Source organism: Haliaeetus albicilla, chromosome 13, assembly GCF_947461875.1.
Source record: "Haliaeetus albicilla chromosome 13, bHalAlb1.1, whole genome shotgun sequence".
Taxonomy (NCBI): domain Eukaryota; kingdom Metazoa; phylum Chordata; class Aves; order Accipitriformes; family Accipitridae; genus Haliaeetus; species Haliaeetus albicilla.
The window spans coordinates 22,988,223-23,002,068 of record NC_091495.1 but is presented as its reverse complement, the minus strand read 5'-3'; the positions used below and the strand labels follow the sequence as shown (position 1 = coordinate 23,002,068).

General features: G+C 56.4%; 2 protein-coding genes across 8 annotated transcripts in view; one reads left to right on the top strand and one right to left on the bottom strand.

Annotated features, from left to right (window-relative positions):
• TJAP1 (tight junction associated protein 1) overlaps positions 1-5,053 on the top strand; it is a 40,022-nt gene extending 34,969 nt beyond the window's left edge. For all 6 annotated transcript variants that reach the window (XM_069800457.1, XM_069800456.1, XM_069800454.1 and 3 more), the window contains one exon: positions 1,023-5,053. In XM_069800457.1, coding sequence (XP_069656558.1) covers positions 1,023-2,339 — 1,317 coding nt within the window. In that variant the 3' untranslated portion in view covers positions 2,340-5,053. The remainder of the gene's footprint in view (positions 1-1,022) is intronic.
• Positions 5,054-6,675: 1,622 nt separating this feature from the next.
• LRRC73 (leucine rich repeat containing 73) lies at positions 6,676-13,288 on the bottom strand. Of its 2 annotated transcripts, XM_069800458.1 has the most exons (6): positions 12,580-13,287; positions 11,964-12,124; positions 10,836-10,958; positions 9,505-9,605; positions 8,666-8,849; positions 6,676-7,139 (listed from the first exon to the last, which is right to left on the bottom strand). In XM_069800458.1, the coding sequence occupies exons 1-6, from the start codon at positions 12,849-12,851 to the stop codon at positions 7,069-7,071; spliced, it is 912 nt and encodes a 303-aa protein (XP_069656559.1). In that variant the 5' UTR covers positions 12,852-13,287; the 3' UTR covers positions 6,676-7,068. The 2 variants fall into 2 exon arrangements, with proteins under 2 accessions (XP_069656559.1, XP_069656561.1); XM_069800460.1 differs by lacking the exon at positions 10,836-10,958 and having other exon boundaries at positions 12,580-13,288.
• Positions 13,289-13,846: the final 558 nt, after the last annotated feature.

The following is a 13,846-nucleotide window of genomic DNA, read 5'->3' as shown; positions in this document are numbered from 1 at the left end:
CTTAGCAGGTGACCAATATGTCACCCTCCCCCATTGTGTCTCAAATTAGCACTCTTGAGGTCAGTGTATCAGTTACTGCTGGGGTAACCTTGACCTCTCTCCCAGCTGTCTCCCTTCCCTGGAGCTTTGAATTCTGCCCCCCAGAGCGCTGTGTCCCATGTGGCTGCCACTGGAGGGGGGTTGGTGCTGAGCAGCTGTGCAGACAGTCTGTCTCACAGCCAGCTGTTGTCATGCAGTGTGCCCTGTGTCCCCAGCTTTGGATGCAGTTTCCTTCTGGCTGTGATGGGACAGACCTTGCTGTGCCACTGAGTGGCTTGTGGAGCTCTGCTCTCCACTTCTTGCTGTGCATGGGTGTGGTGACCAAGGTGAGGGCAGCCTGGCAGCGCGATGGGGAGAGCAGTAGTGCCCATTTGTAGGACAAGGAGCAGTGTTTATCTCCTGTGGACACCTTGGTCCTGCAGCTTTGGTAATAAACCCCATGTTTGCCTCTCTGAAATGGAGAGAGTGAGTGGGATGAGGTGGTGGAGTTGGTAGGAACAAGGGAAGGCATCGATTCTGGTCTGCAGGCAGGCTGCCAAGGCAGCATGGCTGCAATTACTACATTTGGGAAGCACTGCAGATCCCAGCACTGGGGACAGTTGAGTCAGTTCAGTGCAACCAGCAGCTGATTTTCCACAGATCAATAGACCCCTTCCTAGCATGCGCTGGCTGGGCCTTATCTCTGTGCTCACAGGCATGGGGGACTTAGCCCGTGTGCCATCTTTTCTTGTTCTCTTCACAAAATGGGGCCTGTGAACCATGGCCTAGAAATGGCTGGTGTGACAGCTAGAGAACCTTGTTAGTCCCTCATGTGGCAAGTTTGCTTTGGAAACAGATACCTTTCTCAAGGCAAGGTAGGTGAATGTTAGGGTCAAGATAAGGAGTACAAAGTACACGTGAAGGTTGGTTGGAAAAGGCAGATTATTTGGAACTAAATGGCTTGTATGGCAGCCCCCTTCTAATGTCCTTTTCCTTCTCCCTAGCTTCCCTGTGAGCTGCAGGACATGGTCAATAAGCATTTGCACAGCACTCAGGAGTCTGCAGGCCCTGGTCAAGAGGCAACCCACACCTTGGCTCCATCTGATGTTGTGCCTACCTCAGTCATTGCCAGAGTCTTGGAGAAACCAGAATCTCTGGTTCTGAATTCAGCCAAGTCTAGCAGTGGCAGCTGTCCCATGGCTGAGGATGTCTTTGTGCATGTGGACATGAGTGGAGCCCCTCCTGATGCCTGCAACAGCACAGGGCAGATGGGAAAGGAGGGAGGAGATGCGGGGAAACAGCAGAATGGTGGCTGCAAGCCACAGAGCAGCGTGGAAAGCGTCCCAGAGGAGGTGCCTGCCTTTGAGAAGTTAAGTCCATACCCTACACCCTCACCTCCCCATCCTATGTACCCTGGGCGCAAAGTGATTGAGTTCTCTGAAGACAAGGTAAGGATCCCAAAGAACAGCCCCCTGCCCAACTGTACTTATGCTACGCGCCAGGCTATCTCCCTCAGCCTGGTGCAGAGCGAAGATGAGAGCTGCGACAGGCACCGGACGCTCCCCAACAGCCCTGCTTCAGAAGGGTGCCGTTCGGCCTCCAGCTGTTCCTGTCAGCAGTCCCCCAAAGCAGCCAGGGCTCACGGCTCTTCCCAGAGCAGCCCATTCAGCAGCCCTCCCCAAATTCCGAGCGCCTTCGCCAGCTCTGCCAGCTCCGAGGAGGACCTGCTGGCCAACTGGCAGCGTATGTTTGTGGACAAGGCACCCCCTACCTCAGAGCGGGTGCTGATGAACCGCACAGCTTTCAGCCGTGACACAGCCCCTGAGCTCCAGAAGAGGTTCAGCCGTTCCATGCAGGAGCTGGGTAGGGCAGCCTCAGCTTACTCGGATGGTGAGGAGTCCGCGCAGAGCTGCAGCTGGACCGTGAGCCGGGACTCGAGTGTGGACACAGATAGCACTGAGTCCAGAGCCCGCAGGAGCCATTTCTCTTCAGACTATGGTACAGATTTCTCCCAGGATGAAGCCCAGAAGCTGTTGCAGGAAAGTGGTGGAGGCACTGCTGAACCTGGAAGCCCCTCACTAGAGAAGCACAAGGACTATGTGGACCTTGGCTTGCCTGAGAGCCCAGCTGAGGAGAGAGAAGTATTGCTCCAGGGAAGCAAGGAGAGCAACCAAGGAGGTGCCCCAGAGGAAAGTGGAGAAGGCAGGGTCAAGCCTCCCTTCAGTCGGCCACACCGCAGCCCCAAGAGGATGGGTGTCCACCACTTACATCGCAAGGACAGCCTGACACAAGCCCAGGAGCAGGGCAACCTTCTCAGCTGAGGCAGGGCAAGAAGCAGCCACATGCTGCAGAGCTGTGGAATGCCTCCATCTGTCTGCCTTCTGAGGGAGAAACCTCCCTTAGTACCCTCCTCCCAGGGGGCCTCTACTCTGAAATTTTATATTTATTCTCTTCTGCTACCTGGAAGAGCTGGGGTCCCCCTTCCCTGGCACCTCAGATCCACAGTACTAGCACACACAGTGTGCAGAAGCACACACAAACACACTGCCCCAGCACACTCGCAGCTCTCTTCACAGCCTCACACTGGTGCCTGTACCAGAGCTCGTTCTTGGTACCCCTTGTCCTGGTGCCTGTGCCTCTTTATGCTTGCATCGTCTTTCCCCCTTCCCTCTCAGGTACCTGAGGCCCTGGGTGCTCTCATGCTGGTTGCCCACAGCTGCTCTGCTCTCTTTTTACTTGTGCCAACAGGGCAGAATGCCTGTGTGATGGTGTCTGATTCCCTGGGAGTCCCCAGGGGCTGTGAGTGGGGCAGTGGATGGCTATGTGCCCCTGGGGATGTGCTGGGATTACTGGTGTCTCATTTTCCTGCTGGGTTTTGTTTTCCCCAGCGGCCCTCCGGGTGGTTCTCCGGAATCTGCCTCTGCAGGTCCCCATCACTAGGCTCCTGTGTTGGGCTCAGCATCCAGCCCCCACAGAGGCAACGCATGGATGCTGGTGCTGTGGTGTGGGGCATGGGTGCTGTCTGCCGAGATGGTTCGGGCAGGCACTGCCTGCTAGGCACTGGGGTTTGTGTTTGAGTCTCTGCTCCCTCAACACCTCTTCCCCCGCTCTCTGCGCTGTTGTTTTGTTTGAACGGTGCTGATGCTTTGCTCTTGGGTGGGCTTCTTGCTTCTTTCCAAGCCTTTGGTTTTGGGGTGTATTGTTTTTTCTTTCTCCCCACCCTGCATAAACAGACACAGCCGTTGGCAGCCAGTCCAATGCCTGTGTTGAGGGTGTGTTGAGGAGGCTCAGCTCTCAGAGCTGCGCTTCCCTCTGATCCTGGCCTCCAGCCTGCAGAAACCCCTCCAGACGCAAGAACAAGGTCTCGCCCTGGGCAAGTAAGGCATGAAAGATGCTACTGGGCTTTTCTGGGCAGGCCTGGCAGGGTTGCGAGGGCAGCATGCTGAGGAGCTGCTCCCTGTAGACGCACTACCTCACGGCTCAGTAGCAGCCCTTTGCCAGGGTCTCCTCACAGGCCCCCCTTCTCCGGGGGGCTCCAGGCTGGCTCTGGCGCCTCTCCGGGGCCTCCCCTTCTGGGTGGGGCCTCTCTGCCTGTTTTTCCTAGCGTAGCGTGATATTATGTGACTTTTCTTCTCAGTCTTGTGTGCTTGGTGTCTTGGGGGGGGGGAGGGCAGAGGTCTGTAGATGTAGGTATTTTTTTGAGGGCTTACGGAGCCCAGGGGTCCCATTTTAATTTTGTCCTGTGCCCTTGTCTGTCTGGTGTTTCTTGGCTCCTCCTGGGGTGCGAGGCAGAGAATAGCCTGGTTCCCTGTGCTGTGCCCCCCCCCCAATCCCCGCTGGCTGTCTTCAGCCTGCTGTCTGGTTTTTGAGTTGGGTTTGTGTTGTCCTCCCACCCTACTCAATGAGGGCTCTTCACTGGGCCGTAGGAGAGCAGCCCTCTGTCCAGGAGGGAGCTCCCGTTCACATGCTTACAGCAAGATGTGCAGCCAAGAGCTGCCTGGGGGCCCTGCTCCCCTCCCCGAAACCCTGTCTCTGCAAAAGGCCTGCAGCTTGCAGCTGGGGCCAGCCAGGGCTTCAGCTCGAGCCTGGAGGCTCCAGAGCCTCTGAAAGTGAGCTGCAGGCCTCTCTGGCGGCTGTGTAGGTTGCTTTATGTATCCTGCCTAGAGCTGCTGCCTACACACTAGCCTTGTTTCCCACCTGGAACAGTTGTGGAGCTGGATGCCACCCTCTGGTGGGGAGGTGGGACTCAGTATTTCACTACAATATTTTGCTTGATCCCTGTGCAAACAGGCTGGTGCTGAGAGCAGGAGCCTCCTCTGAGCCCACAGGGTGTTCATCTCCCCTGTCCTGAATGTGGTGGTGGGGTCCTTGCGTTTGCTCTCATCAGCCACTGCACTGCTGCATTTCTTCTGTTCTTCTGCAGTGTTGCTGAGGGCTTGCACCTGCAGTGGCTGCCAGCTCCTGTCTCATGATCATCACCTGGGGCTGGATGCTCACTGAGTGAGCCCCTCGCTCTGAGACTGCTGGTGGCCTGCCTGTGGGAGAGCACAGCCACTTGGGCAGTAAGGGAGACATTGCCCCTCAGGGCTCAGCCCCATCTCCCCTGAATCCTAGCATGCTGATCAGGGGACAAAACCCACTCTTGCTGAAGCAGCTGGTGCTGATGGTGCTGGGCAGAGCCAGCCTCCCTCTGCCTTTGGTCAAGGTAGACTTAAAAGCAAAACAATGGAGAAATGGAGGGGTGGCAAAAGGGTGCCCAATGCCTCACCAGACACTTCTGCTTCACAGCATTAGGCTGCTGGCAGAGGTTGAGGGGGAGCAGTGGCCTCAAGAGGAGCAGAGCCCTCTCCCAGTGGGCACAGTGCCTGCCCTCTGCACTCCTGCTCACCTCCAGCAGTATTAGCTCTGGGGTCTTGAGCTGACCCACTTTCAGTGTCCCAACTCCAGACTGTTAATCTGTAACTAATGTGGGTTTTTTCTGAAATTTTCAAACTGATGTATATTTTAAGACCAGAAATAAACTATTTTAAAAGTAGGTGGCAATGACTATAGTGTTCTCTCTGTTGGTTAAGGCCTGGACTGGACTGATCCTGAGCATGTGAGGGAGGGAGCAGAGCCTGTTGTGGTGCAATGTCCCAAGTTTGCTGAATTGCATGTGCCACCCATTAACTCTCCTGGGGAGAGCAATCCTGTGACTTGTAGGCTTTCCAGAAAGCTGTGAATTCAGTGGTCATCCTGAGTGCCCACTTTCGCAGCAGCCTGGTTCAAGGTGCTTGTGCAAATTAAGTCATCTGTGTTGGAGAAGAGGTGCAGTCCCAAGCAAGGAGTGATGTGTGGGATGAGCAGTGTTTTACTTCTGTACTTGTATCCAAGCGCTGGAAACTGCTGTCTGGGTCTGAATGTAGACTGTCAGCTCAAAGATCAGACTGAGCCTGTAGACCAGAATCCATTGTTCACAGCAGCACTCGTGTCACTTTTGACTCGGAAGCTGACAGTGGCTTAAAAAAGGGGCAGATTATTTAACCAGGTAACTTTGAGAAACATTAAAAAACGTCGGCAATTTTCACATTACTTAAAGGCTAGGCTTGTCAAAACCTCTGCAATGAAGCTTGTTGTGCTGTAAGCAGCCTCAGTGTTACTCATAAAATTCTACCTACCACATTTCAAGTTATTTTGCTTCCTGTCCTTCTGTCTGATCTGTGTCTTGGCAAAGACTTCCACATGCTGATGTAGAGTAGGATGAGGTGTAGCTCATTCTTTTAATATTTGTTGGTTTTCTTGAAGCCCCAGCTCTCAGTCATGTGACAGTATCAGTTCTCCATTTCAGAAACTGAGTTACATGGGAATGTGTAACATACCCCCTCCCTGGAGTTCATAAGAGTTTTAGAATTCTAGTGTCAGTATTTTGTGGTTTTATTTTGTGTGGGGAGGGAGGATTGGGGGTGATTGGGCATACCCCAGATAGGAAGCCCTCCAAACATGAGAGAGGGAGTTCCTGTAGGATGCTGATAGGTACGCTAGGAAGCATTTCGTTTTCATGTTGAATAGTGCTGCAGAGGTCAGAGATGAAATTTTCTCAATCTCCCAAGTTAGCTGCCTGTGCCCTTCTGACCTAGGTGTATGCAAAGCATAACACAGGAAGAGTTTCTTGCTTATTTGTCCCCATAATTAATGATTTTATTTCTGTGGTCCCTTGAGTAGCAGCTGCTGCCACAATTTAATCTTCCAGCCTAGTAAGAGCCTTAGAACATGATGTTCCTTGCCTAGCTCCAGCAAGGGGCGCTTGGCAGAGCAGTGAAACCTGTAGGGCTGGTGCAGGCTGAAGCCTTCACCACAGGTGCACGGCTGGTACCAAGCTCCCCGCAGCTGGACTCTAGTCCAGCCCTCTGCCTCCTGGGCAGAGGGAAGGCCTGGGGGACTGCAAACTGGGCAGTGACCGACCTCCCTCCAGGGCTGGGCACACGTCGTGGAGAACCTGCCCCTGCAAGGACGGTTCCCTGCAAGGAAGCCCGCCGGCGGGGGTGCGAGGGGCTGCTGCCCCCTGCCGACGCCCCGAGCCCCCCGCACGGCTCCTGCCTGCTCCTGGCAGCCGGCTGCTGCCGGTGCCTGTGGACGCCTGCCCTATCGGGGCCGCAGTGACGGAGGCTCACGCTACCATGAGTGGTGCCACATCTGTGACCTTTATAAAACTCTCATCGCGACAGCAGTACAAGCAATAGAAAGAACATCTCTTATACACATCTGAATAAATACAGCCTGTGCCCTGCGGGCACAGCCGGGCGTGGGGGGGGAGGCAGGGCAGCATGAGCTACACATGCAGCAACTGGACAATCACAAGCGGCCGACGGGGCGCGTGACAACACAGAGACGTGTGTAGAGATTCGCTCGGACCAGCATCTGGTAGTCAGAGAACCGAGGGAGGCATCAACAGGATGTGAAATGGGTAAGAAGATGGCTGGGCCAGCCCCCGGCAGGCAGGGGGGCTGCCGCACGCACGCTCCTCCAGTGGGCATGGTGCTCTTCTCGGCAGAAGCAGGCAGGGTAGCCCAGCTACATTTCTGTTTCTGCTAAGAGGCTGTCACCGAGACCTGATGTCATCAGGACCATCTGGGAGCTGGAATCTGTGGCAAGAGAGGGAGAAAACCATGAGCCATTTGGGCTGCCCGAGGGTGCAGGGCTGTACTCCAGATCCAGAGGTGAGGATGAGGAATTAGAGCACTGCAGGATGGGAAGTGAACTGCTGAGAGGATTGTGAGATTAAGTAGTAACTAGGTCTACTCTGGCCACACAGCAGAACAGAATCAATGTTTGGTGGGGGGCGGGCAGGGAAGGCAGAGACAGCAGCAAGAGCCCAGGGTGGGGATCTGCATTTGTTATCTTGGCTATCGAGAGGAACATCAGCTCTGAACCCTCCCCATGTACACTTGCAGGTGATACTCGTGCTGATCCAGCCGTGCCCTTACCCAGCCCTGCGTAGACCTTTAAATCTGCACTCACCAAGTGTCTTTTCAGCTAGAGAGAGCATCCAGGTGGGACGGGCTAGCAGGCTGCAAGCCAACCAAATCCACGTAGGGTGGTGGTGTTGCCTTCCCAAGAGCAGGGAATGCAGCGGGCAAGCAGCCATTTTACGGCAGCAAAGGCCTGGAAATCTGACTTTCTGCGCTGCATGAATGGAGGGTTTGTGCAGCCCTCCCCTCCCTGCCTCAGGAAGGTGAGGGCAGCTTGCTGACTCTGTGATGGCATAGAGTGCCAGCCAGGAACACTGCGACTCTCCCCACGCCAAGTGAATCAGCTGCAAGGAGAATGGGCATGCATAGCAAGTAAGAAACTCAGCAGGGTACCAGTTGCCCATCCAGAAGGCTTTTTAAACAGAATTTTTTTTTTCCCTGGATGTGAGGGAGGAGGTCTTTACTGCCCATGTACTTCAGACCCAGAGTCCTACACATTCAAAACTTTTTATGGCTCTAATAAATGAGCATCTAGATGTTTTGAGGCCCAGGCAGTGCTTGTGCTTGTCTGCTGCTAGTCCAAGATGAGAATTGGGAGGGAAGAAGGACAACTAAAGGTAAAAAAAAACCCCAAAACAACAAACCAGCAGGATCACAAGGTAGTCATGACAATATACAATTTCACATATACAAACACGACACAACAGGTTACTGCTATCTCCATAATATACCCTTTTTTCTGCTACAAGCAACAGACAGGCTGTAGCACCTGGCTAAGCCTTCACATATTTGGGATGCAGAGATAGGAACAGCTGATGCTGTTCTGGTTGCAATGAGGAATGACATGACTTTTGGCTAGGATATCTGGCAATGGCCCCCAAGATCTTTAATGCTCCTGCCCTTGAGTTTTAAGACTTTGCACAAAGATTTCGTTCCTGCAGCATCAGGGAAAACGCCTCTGAGGTACTGCTTCCACTCTGCAGCAGCCGCATTGTCCTTGGAGGCTGCTTTTCCAAGCGTGGCTCAGCCCAACACTATTTAACATGAAGGTCATGCCTGGAGGCTGTCTGAATTCCAGTTCACAGGGAGAAGGGACAGACCCCATTCAGCAGCCCCACCATGAGAGACCAGTGGTGCTGGAAACACCTCAGACACCCCAATTCCTGCCTGTCAGCCCCTCCCCGCAGCCCAGGTCTTACTGTTCTGGCAGATCCAGGGGTTCTTCTCCCTGGCTGTGACTTCACGAGCCTCTGTCTCTTCCTCTTCCTCACCCTCTGAGAGCAGGTCAGAGATCTGCTGCTGCAGCTCAGGACTAATGTTGTTCTCCGCCAGGATGAGTGTCCGTAGGGCTGTGGGGTAATTCTCTACCATGTCCAGCAAGGTCTGCATGGAGAGTGAGATAAACAGGCTAACAAGCAGCACAAACAGCAGCTAGGCTGAATGGAAAGAGCTTCAATGCTCTGTCTCCCTGCAAACTCCAGCCCTCCTCCTCTTACCTCCACCTTCCCTTGGTTTTGACCTCCCTTCACCAGGCTTTCTGAGAGCCTGAGGACTTCCCATCTTTCTGTGGGAAAAGCTGAGCCTGGATTTCGTGGCTGTATCTAAAGAAGAAGGGACTGCTCTACACCCTGTTGCTGCCACATATCCAGGCTAGTCCCCTCTCACCACTGGGAGCTGAGGCTCTGAGAGGAGAGCCTGTGCTACCAAGCCTTGGCCCCTATCTGTCCACAGAGCTTTAGCTCTGATCCTCAGTCACAAGTTCCTTACTTCTTCCAAGAAAACCAAACTACAAATAGAGCCACGTGTTTCTCCCTGCTGACTTGAGGGAGATCCAGGAGCCCTATGTCAGAGCTGTGGCTTATGAGCTCCTCCTGTGGCCAAATGTAACAGCACCCCTGGGCACAGGGAGGGATGGGGGTGCATGTGGACTCGGGGAGGGGGATGGAGGCAGGTATAGGTCCTAAGGCCTCTACAGACTGCCAAGACCTATGCCCCTGGGATGTCAGTGATGCTGTAGAGTAACTGTAGGCTCTCATACCTGGGCTGACTGGTTGGTAAGTCCTGTTCCCTCCAAGTCCAGAACTTCAAGGGTTCGACTGGAGGCCACAGCAACAGCAAGCATCCCTGCTACCTGGTCACCTGTGGGAGAAGCAAACGGGGGCTGTCAGCAGTGCCTGCCTTCCTGCATGTAATACCACATGCCTTCACAGGCCTGGAGCTGTCATGGAAACATCCTCTGAGTATTTCTGCCATCAGAGAACCTCCAAATCTCAGTTACCTTGAAGGGAAAAAAAAGCTAACTGAGAAAAGAGACAAGGTAAAGGCACAGCATTTTGTGGTTATGGGAACAATCACTGATTATCAGGGGAACACAGTGAAATTGTTTTTATTCCCCAAGGAAACTTATCTTCCCAAATCTCCTTCCTACTCAAGGATGGGAGGGCCTTTAACAGTTCCTGTAAGACACCCCAGATGCAGAACAAGGAGCTGAATACCTCAGTCCAGGGTGAGGTTGGAGCCAGAAAGAGGACTCCGCATCAGCTGATGGACTGCCTCCCTGGAAAGGGGGCATACTTTTGGGGGTGGATGCAGCAGGACCAGGAGCATTAAACACTGATGCTGGTAAAGAGACAAGACTCCAGCATGTCTCCTGACATTTCCCAGTGAGTGCCAAGATACTGTACAACTGTGACATGTTCTCTTAGAAAAAAAAACAAAACCAAGCTGCTGTCAGGTAACACCCTAGGGCCTTTCCTGCCCAAGAGGAGGCACCTGGTCAGACAGACAGGGCCTGGAGGGAGGCTCTGTTTCCAGACAGGGTGAGGAGGGGAGCGCCCTGCTGATGCTCAGGGAGGCATGGCCTGGTCTCCTCCTCACCACCTTGCAGCAGAGCTGGAGAGAGTTGGTTTCTATGGCAACGAGTGCCAGGCTCTCCTCTTCCTCCTCCCTGCTCTGCTGGGAAGATGAAGGGGGAGCACAGGGACATATTGCATGTGCCAAGCTAGCATCGGCACCCAGGAACATAGGCACTTCAGGAACAGGGGAGATGTGGAGGGTCGAATGTGCCGACAAAGGCGGTGGAGCGGGCAAGGCACAACCTCCTTCCTGCACCCCCCCACAGGGCACGTGGCCACCTCACACAAGCAGAGCAGCAAGGCTGGCTTTTCCTGCAGCTGAAGGTGCCTGGCAGTGTCAACTCGCTGCTGGCGATCAGAAGGCACCTATGCAAGAAACTGCCCCATCCTGCTGGTGATGCTCCACCACCTTTCTAGAGCTTGTTCCCCAGCCACCCACTGGCGCAAATTGCACAAATGCTGAGAGGCAGGAGTGCAACGTCCCCTGCTCCTCCTTCCTGGCCCCCCAGCTTACCTAGGGGGTTGTAGTCCAGGTTCAGCACGCGGAGCTGTGAGCTGTGAGCCACTGCAATGGCCAGGCGTCCCCAGCCTTTGCTTGTGACACCTGGGTTGGCGCTCAGCGTTAGCTCTTTGAGGCCTGGAGAAGAGAGAGAAGCCAAACCAGAGCCTTAGGGTCACTAAAGCAGTCTCAGGGGAGCTAGTTCAGCTAACCTGAACAGCTTTGAGTCGTGTCCCCTGTACTCTGACAGGCTAAAGGGTTTGGTTTGCTCTGACAACTGTCATCACATATTTCACTTCAGCAGTAGCCCTTCATTTGCCCATGCTGTGACCACCCCATTTCTCTGCTCTACCAACCTGTGTCCTGCTTACCCTAAATAGCAAATACAATGGAAACAAGTAAGGGGTGTGTGAGGCAACTGACTAGGAGAAGGAGGTGGCACAAGGTGATAGGCTGGAGAGAGGATAACGGGGACAGTAGGCTCAGAAGCGTGCACCTGGGACGGGTGGCCAGCAGAGATAACAGCATCAGTGGCACTGTGAGCACACAGAGGAGAAGGTGCTGGGGGGAGGTGGAAAGCACTTTGAGAGTCAGGAGAGAGGGGTGGTGTTACCTCATGCCAGCTCTCAGCTTAACTGGCTCACCAAAGGCTTCTGACCACCAAAGATCATCCCCTGCAAAGATCTGAGTCTTGGCACTAAGACTATGACCATGCAACTACACACTCACAGAGTGCGCCCACAAGCAGGGACAATTCCGAGGCACTGACAGTAAAGCCAAGTGCTGAGGTGGGGGCACACCACATATTTATCTACGGTCATTATCAACACACAAATGCAAAATCCAAACTGTCCCCTCCTCCAGTTTCAAATGCTCCTGTTATGAACCAGAAGCAACCTGTTGGTCCCCGAGCTCCAAACTGCCAGCAGGACAGATCAATAGCAGAAAACCCATGCCTGCTCGAGGGAACGGCTCCTCTATTGCTTGGCTTTTCTGCTTTACTTAAGTTGGGGAAAGAAATTCCTCAGCCCAGGCAAACTACAGAGCCTGTCTCCTCCAGGGCTGAGGATTTACTGCTGCATGCATCTGCTCTATGGGAAAGCTCCACCAGTCATTGTGCAACCCATGGCCCCTGGTGCTTACCGGACTTGGCGCCGTCAGGCGGCAGGAGCCCACAGATAAGGTTGATGCCTTCATCACCCAGCATGCAGTCTCCTAGATCCAGAGCCACCAGCGAGGGGTGGATGGAGAGAGCAGGGTTGAGGAGGGCCAAGCCTGCATCTGTCAGGGGACTCCCATGGAGGCTGTGCAGGTAAAAGGGAAAATTACTATGGAGCCTTCTTCCTGGGGACTAACTAACCTGATGGGCCGGGAGAAGCAGACCAAATGAGGAGGATGACAAATCCTAACCCCAAGTGGGGAAAAAGTGCTAGGAAGCCTCTGCTGCAAGGGTCAGCTGGCCGCTACGGTGGCCCTCCTCTCCCGGCCGGGATGCCAGCGGGGCAGGGGCAGCCCTCACCACCGGGCAACCAGGTTGGAGGGCCCGGCACTAAAAGCCAGGGCCGTGCCCAGCCGGCGGGGGCAGAAGTGGCTCTCTCCCAGCCGGGTGAAGGGCGACCAGGTTACCGTCCGCAACGTCAAGGGCGTTTTTCCTCCGACTAGACTTAAATTCAGGGGCTGGCCCTGAGCTGCGAGCCGCCGAAAGACCCGTCCCCGTCCAGGAGGGGGCCAGGGGCATCCCCCTCCCCGCTGTACTCACAAGAGGGACTGGACGGAGCGGTTTGTCTTCAGGGCCTCGGCCAGCTGCTTGACACGGTTGATGTTGGACACGATGCCCAGGTTGAGGTTGAGCTGGGCCAGGGAGCGGGACTCGGCCGCCCCGCGGCAGACATGCCCGAAGTCCCGCTCGGAGAGCTGGCAGCCCCGCAGCGACAGCAGCCGCACCGAGTTCTCCCGCAGGCTCTCGCAGATGTCCCGGATCTCCGCCCCCGATAGCGTCTCCCCGGAGATCTGGATGGACCCCGGCAGCATCTTCCCCCCGCCCGGGAAGCTGCCGCCCGCCGCCGCCCGCCGATCCCGCCGCGGTGGCTGGGCGCCGGGGGGGAGCCGCGCTGCGCGCTGCGGGCCGGGGCCGGGGCGGGCGCCAACGCCGCCGCCGCCGCCGCTGCCGCTGCTGCCGCCGCCGCCGGGCAGTCCCGGCCCGGCCCACCGCGGCCCCGGGGGCGTCACCGCGCAGCCTTACCGGCGGTCGCCGGGCCGCCCCGCTCCACCCGGCGGGGCCGCCGCCCCTCCGCGGGCGGCGAGAGCCAGGGGAGCCATCGGCGGGGGCTAATCCGGACCGGCGCCGGGCTCTGAGCCCCGCGGGGCCGCGCCTCCCCGCTGCGCCAGCAGCGCCGGGCGCGGCCGGGCAGCCCCGCCGCTCCCCGCCCCGCTCCGCCCGCACCTGCCGGGCCGCCCCGCCTCTTCCCTGCCGCCGCTCCGGTCCCTCCTACCGCCCGAGGCGGGCCGCCACCGCCCGCCGCCCTCACCCCCGGCCCCCCGCCGGGCGGGGCGGCCTGTGCGCGGAAGGGGGCGGACGCGGAGGGACCCCCCCCCCATCCCAACCCCGGCGTCCCCCGCCGCCATCTTGGGCTCCGGCGCCACTCGAAGCCCGCGAAGGGCGACGCCGGCGCCCGCTGGCTCCTGCCTGCCGCCCGGAGGCGATACCGGGGCCAAGGCCGGCGGGGGCTGCGTCCCCGGCGCTGAGGGTGCGCAGGAGGGAGGGTGGGAGGAGCCCCTGGGAAGGGCTCTGCTGTCAGCCCGGCTCCTGCCTGGGGAAAGGGCCAAAGCCATTGGGCTATATGGTGTACTCTGGGTGCTTCTTGGTCTGAGGAACAGCAGTCTTCTGCCGGCTTCAGTTACATTTCTGCTTAAACCTGCTACACCTCGAGCTTGGACCCATGGCTTAATGGCGAGGTCAGCATGAACTGCTCCTCGTGGCCCAGGGCTCGCGGAGCTGGTGCTCCGAGGAAGCTGGTGAAAGGTGG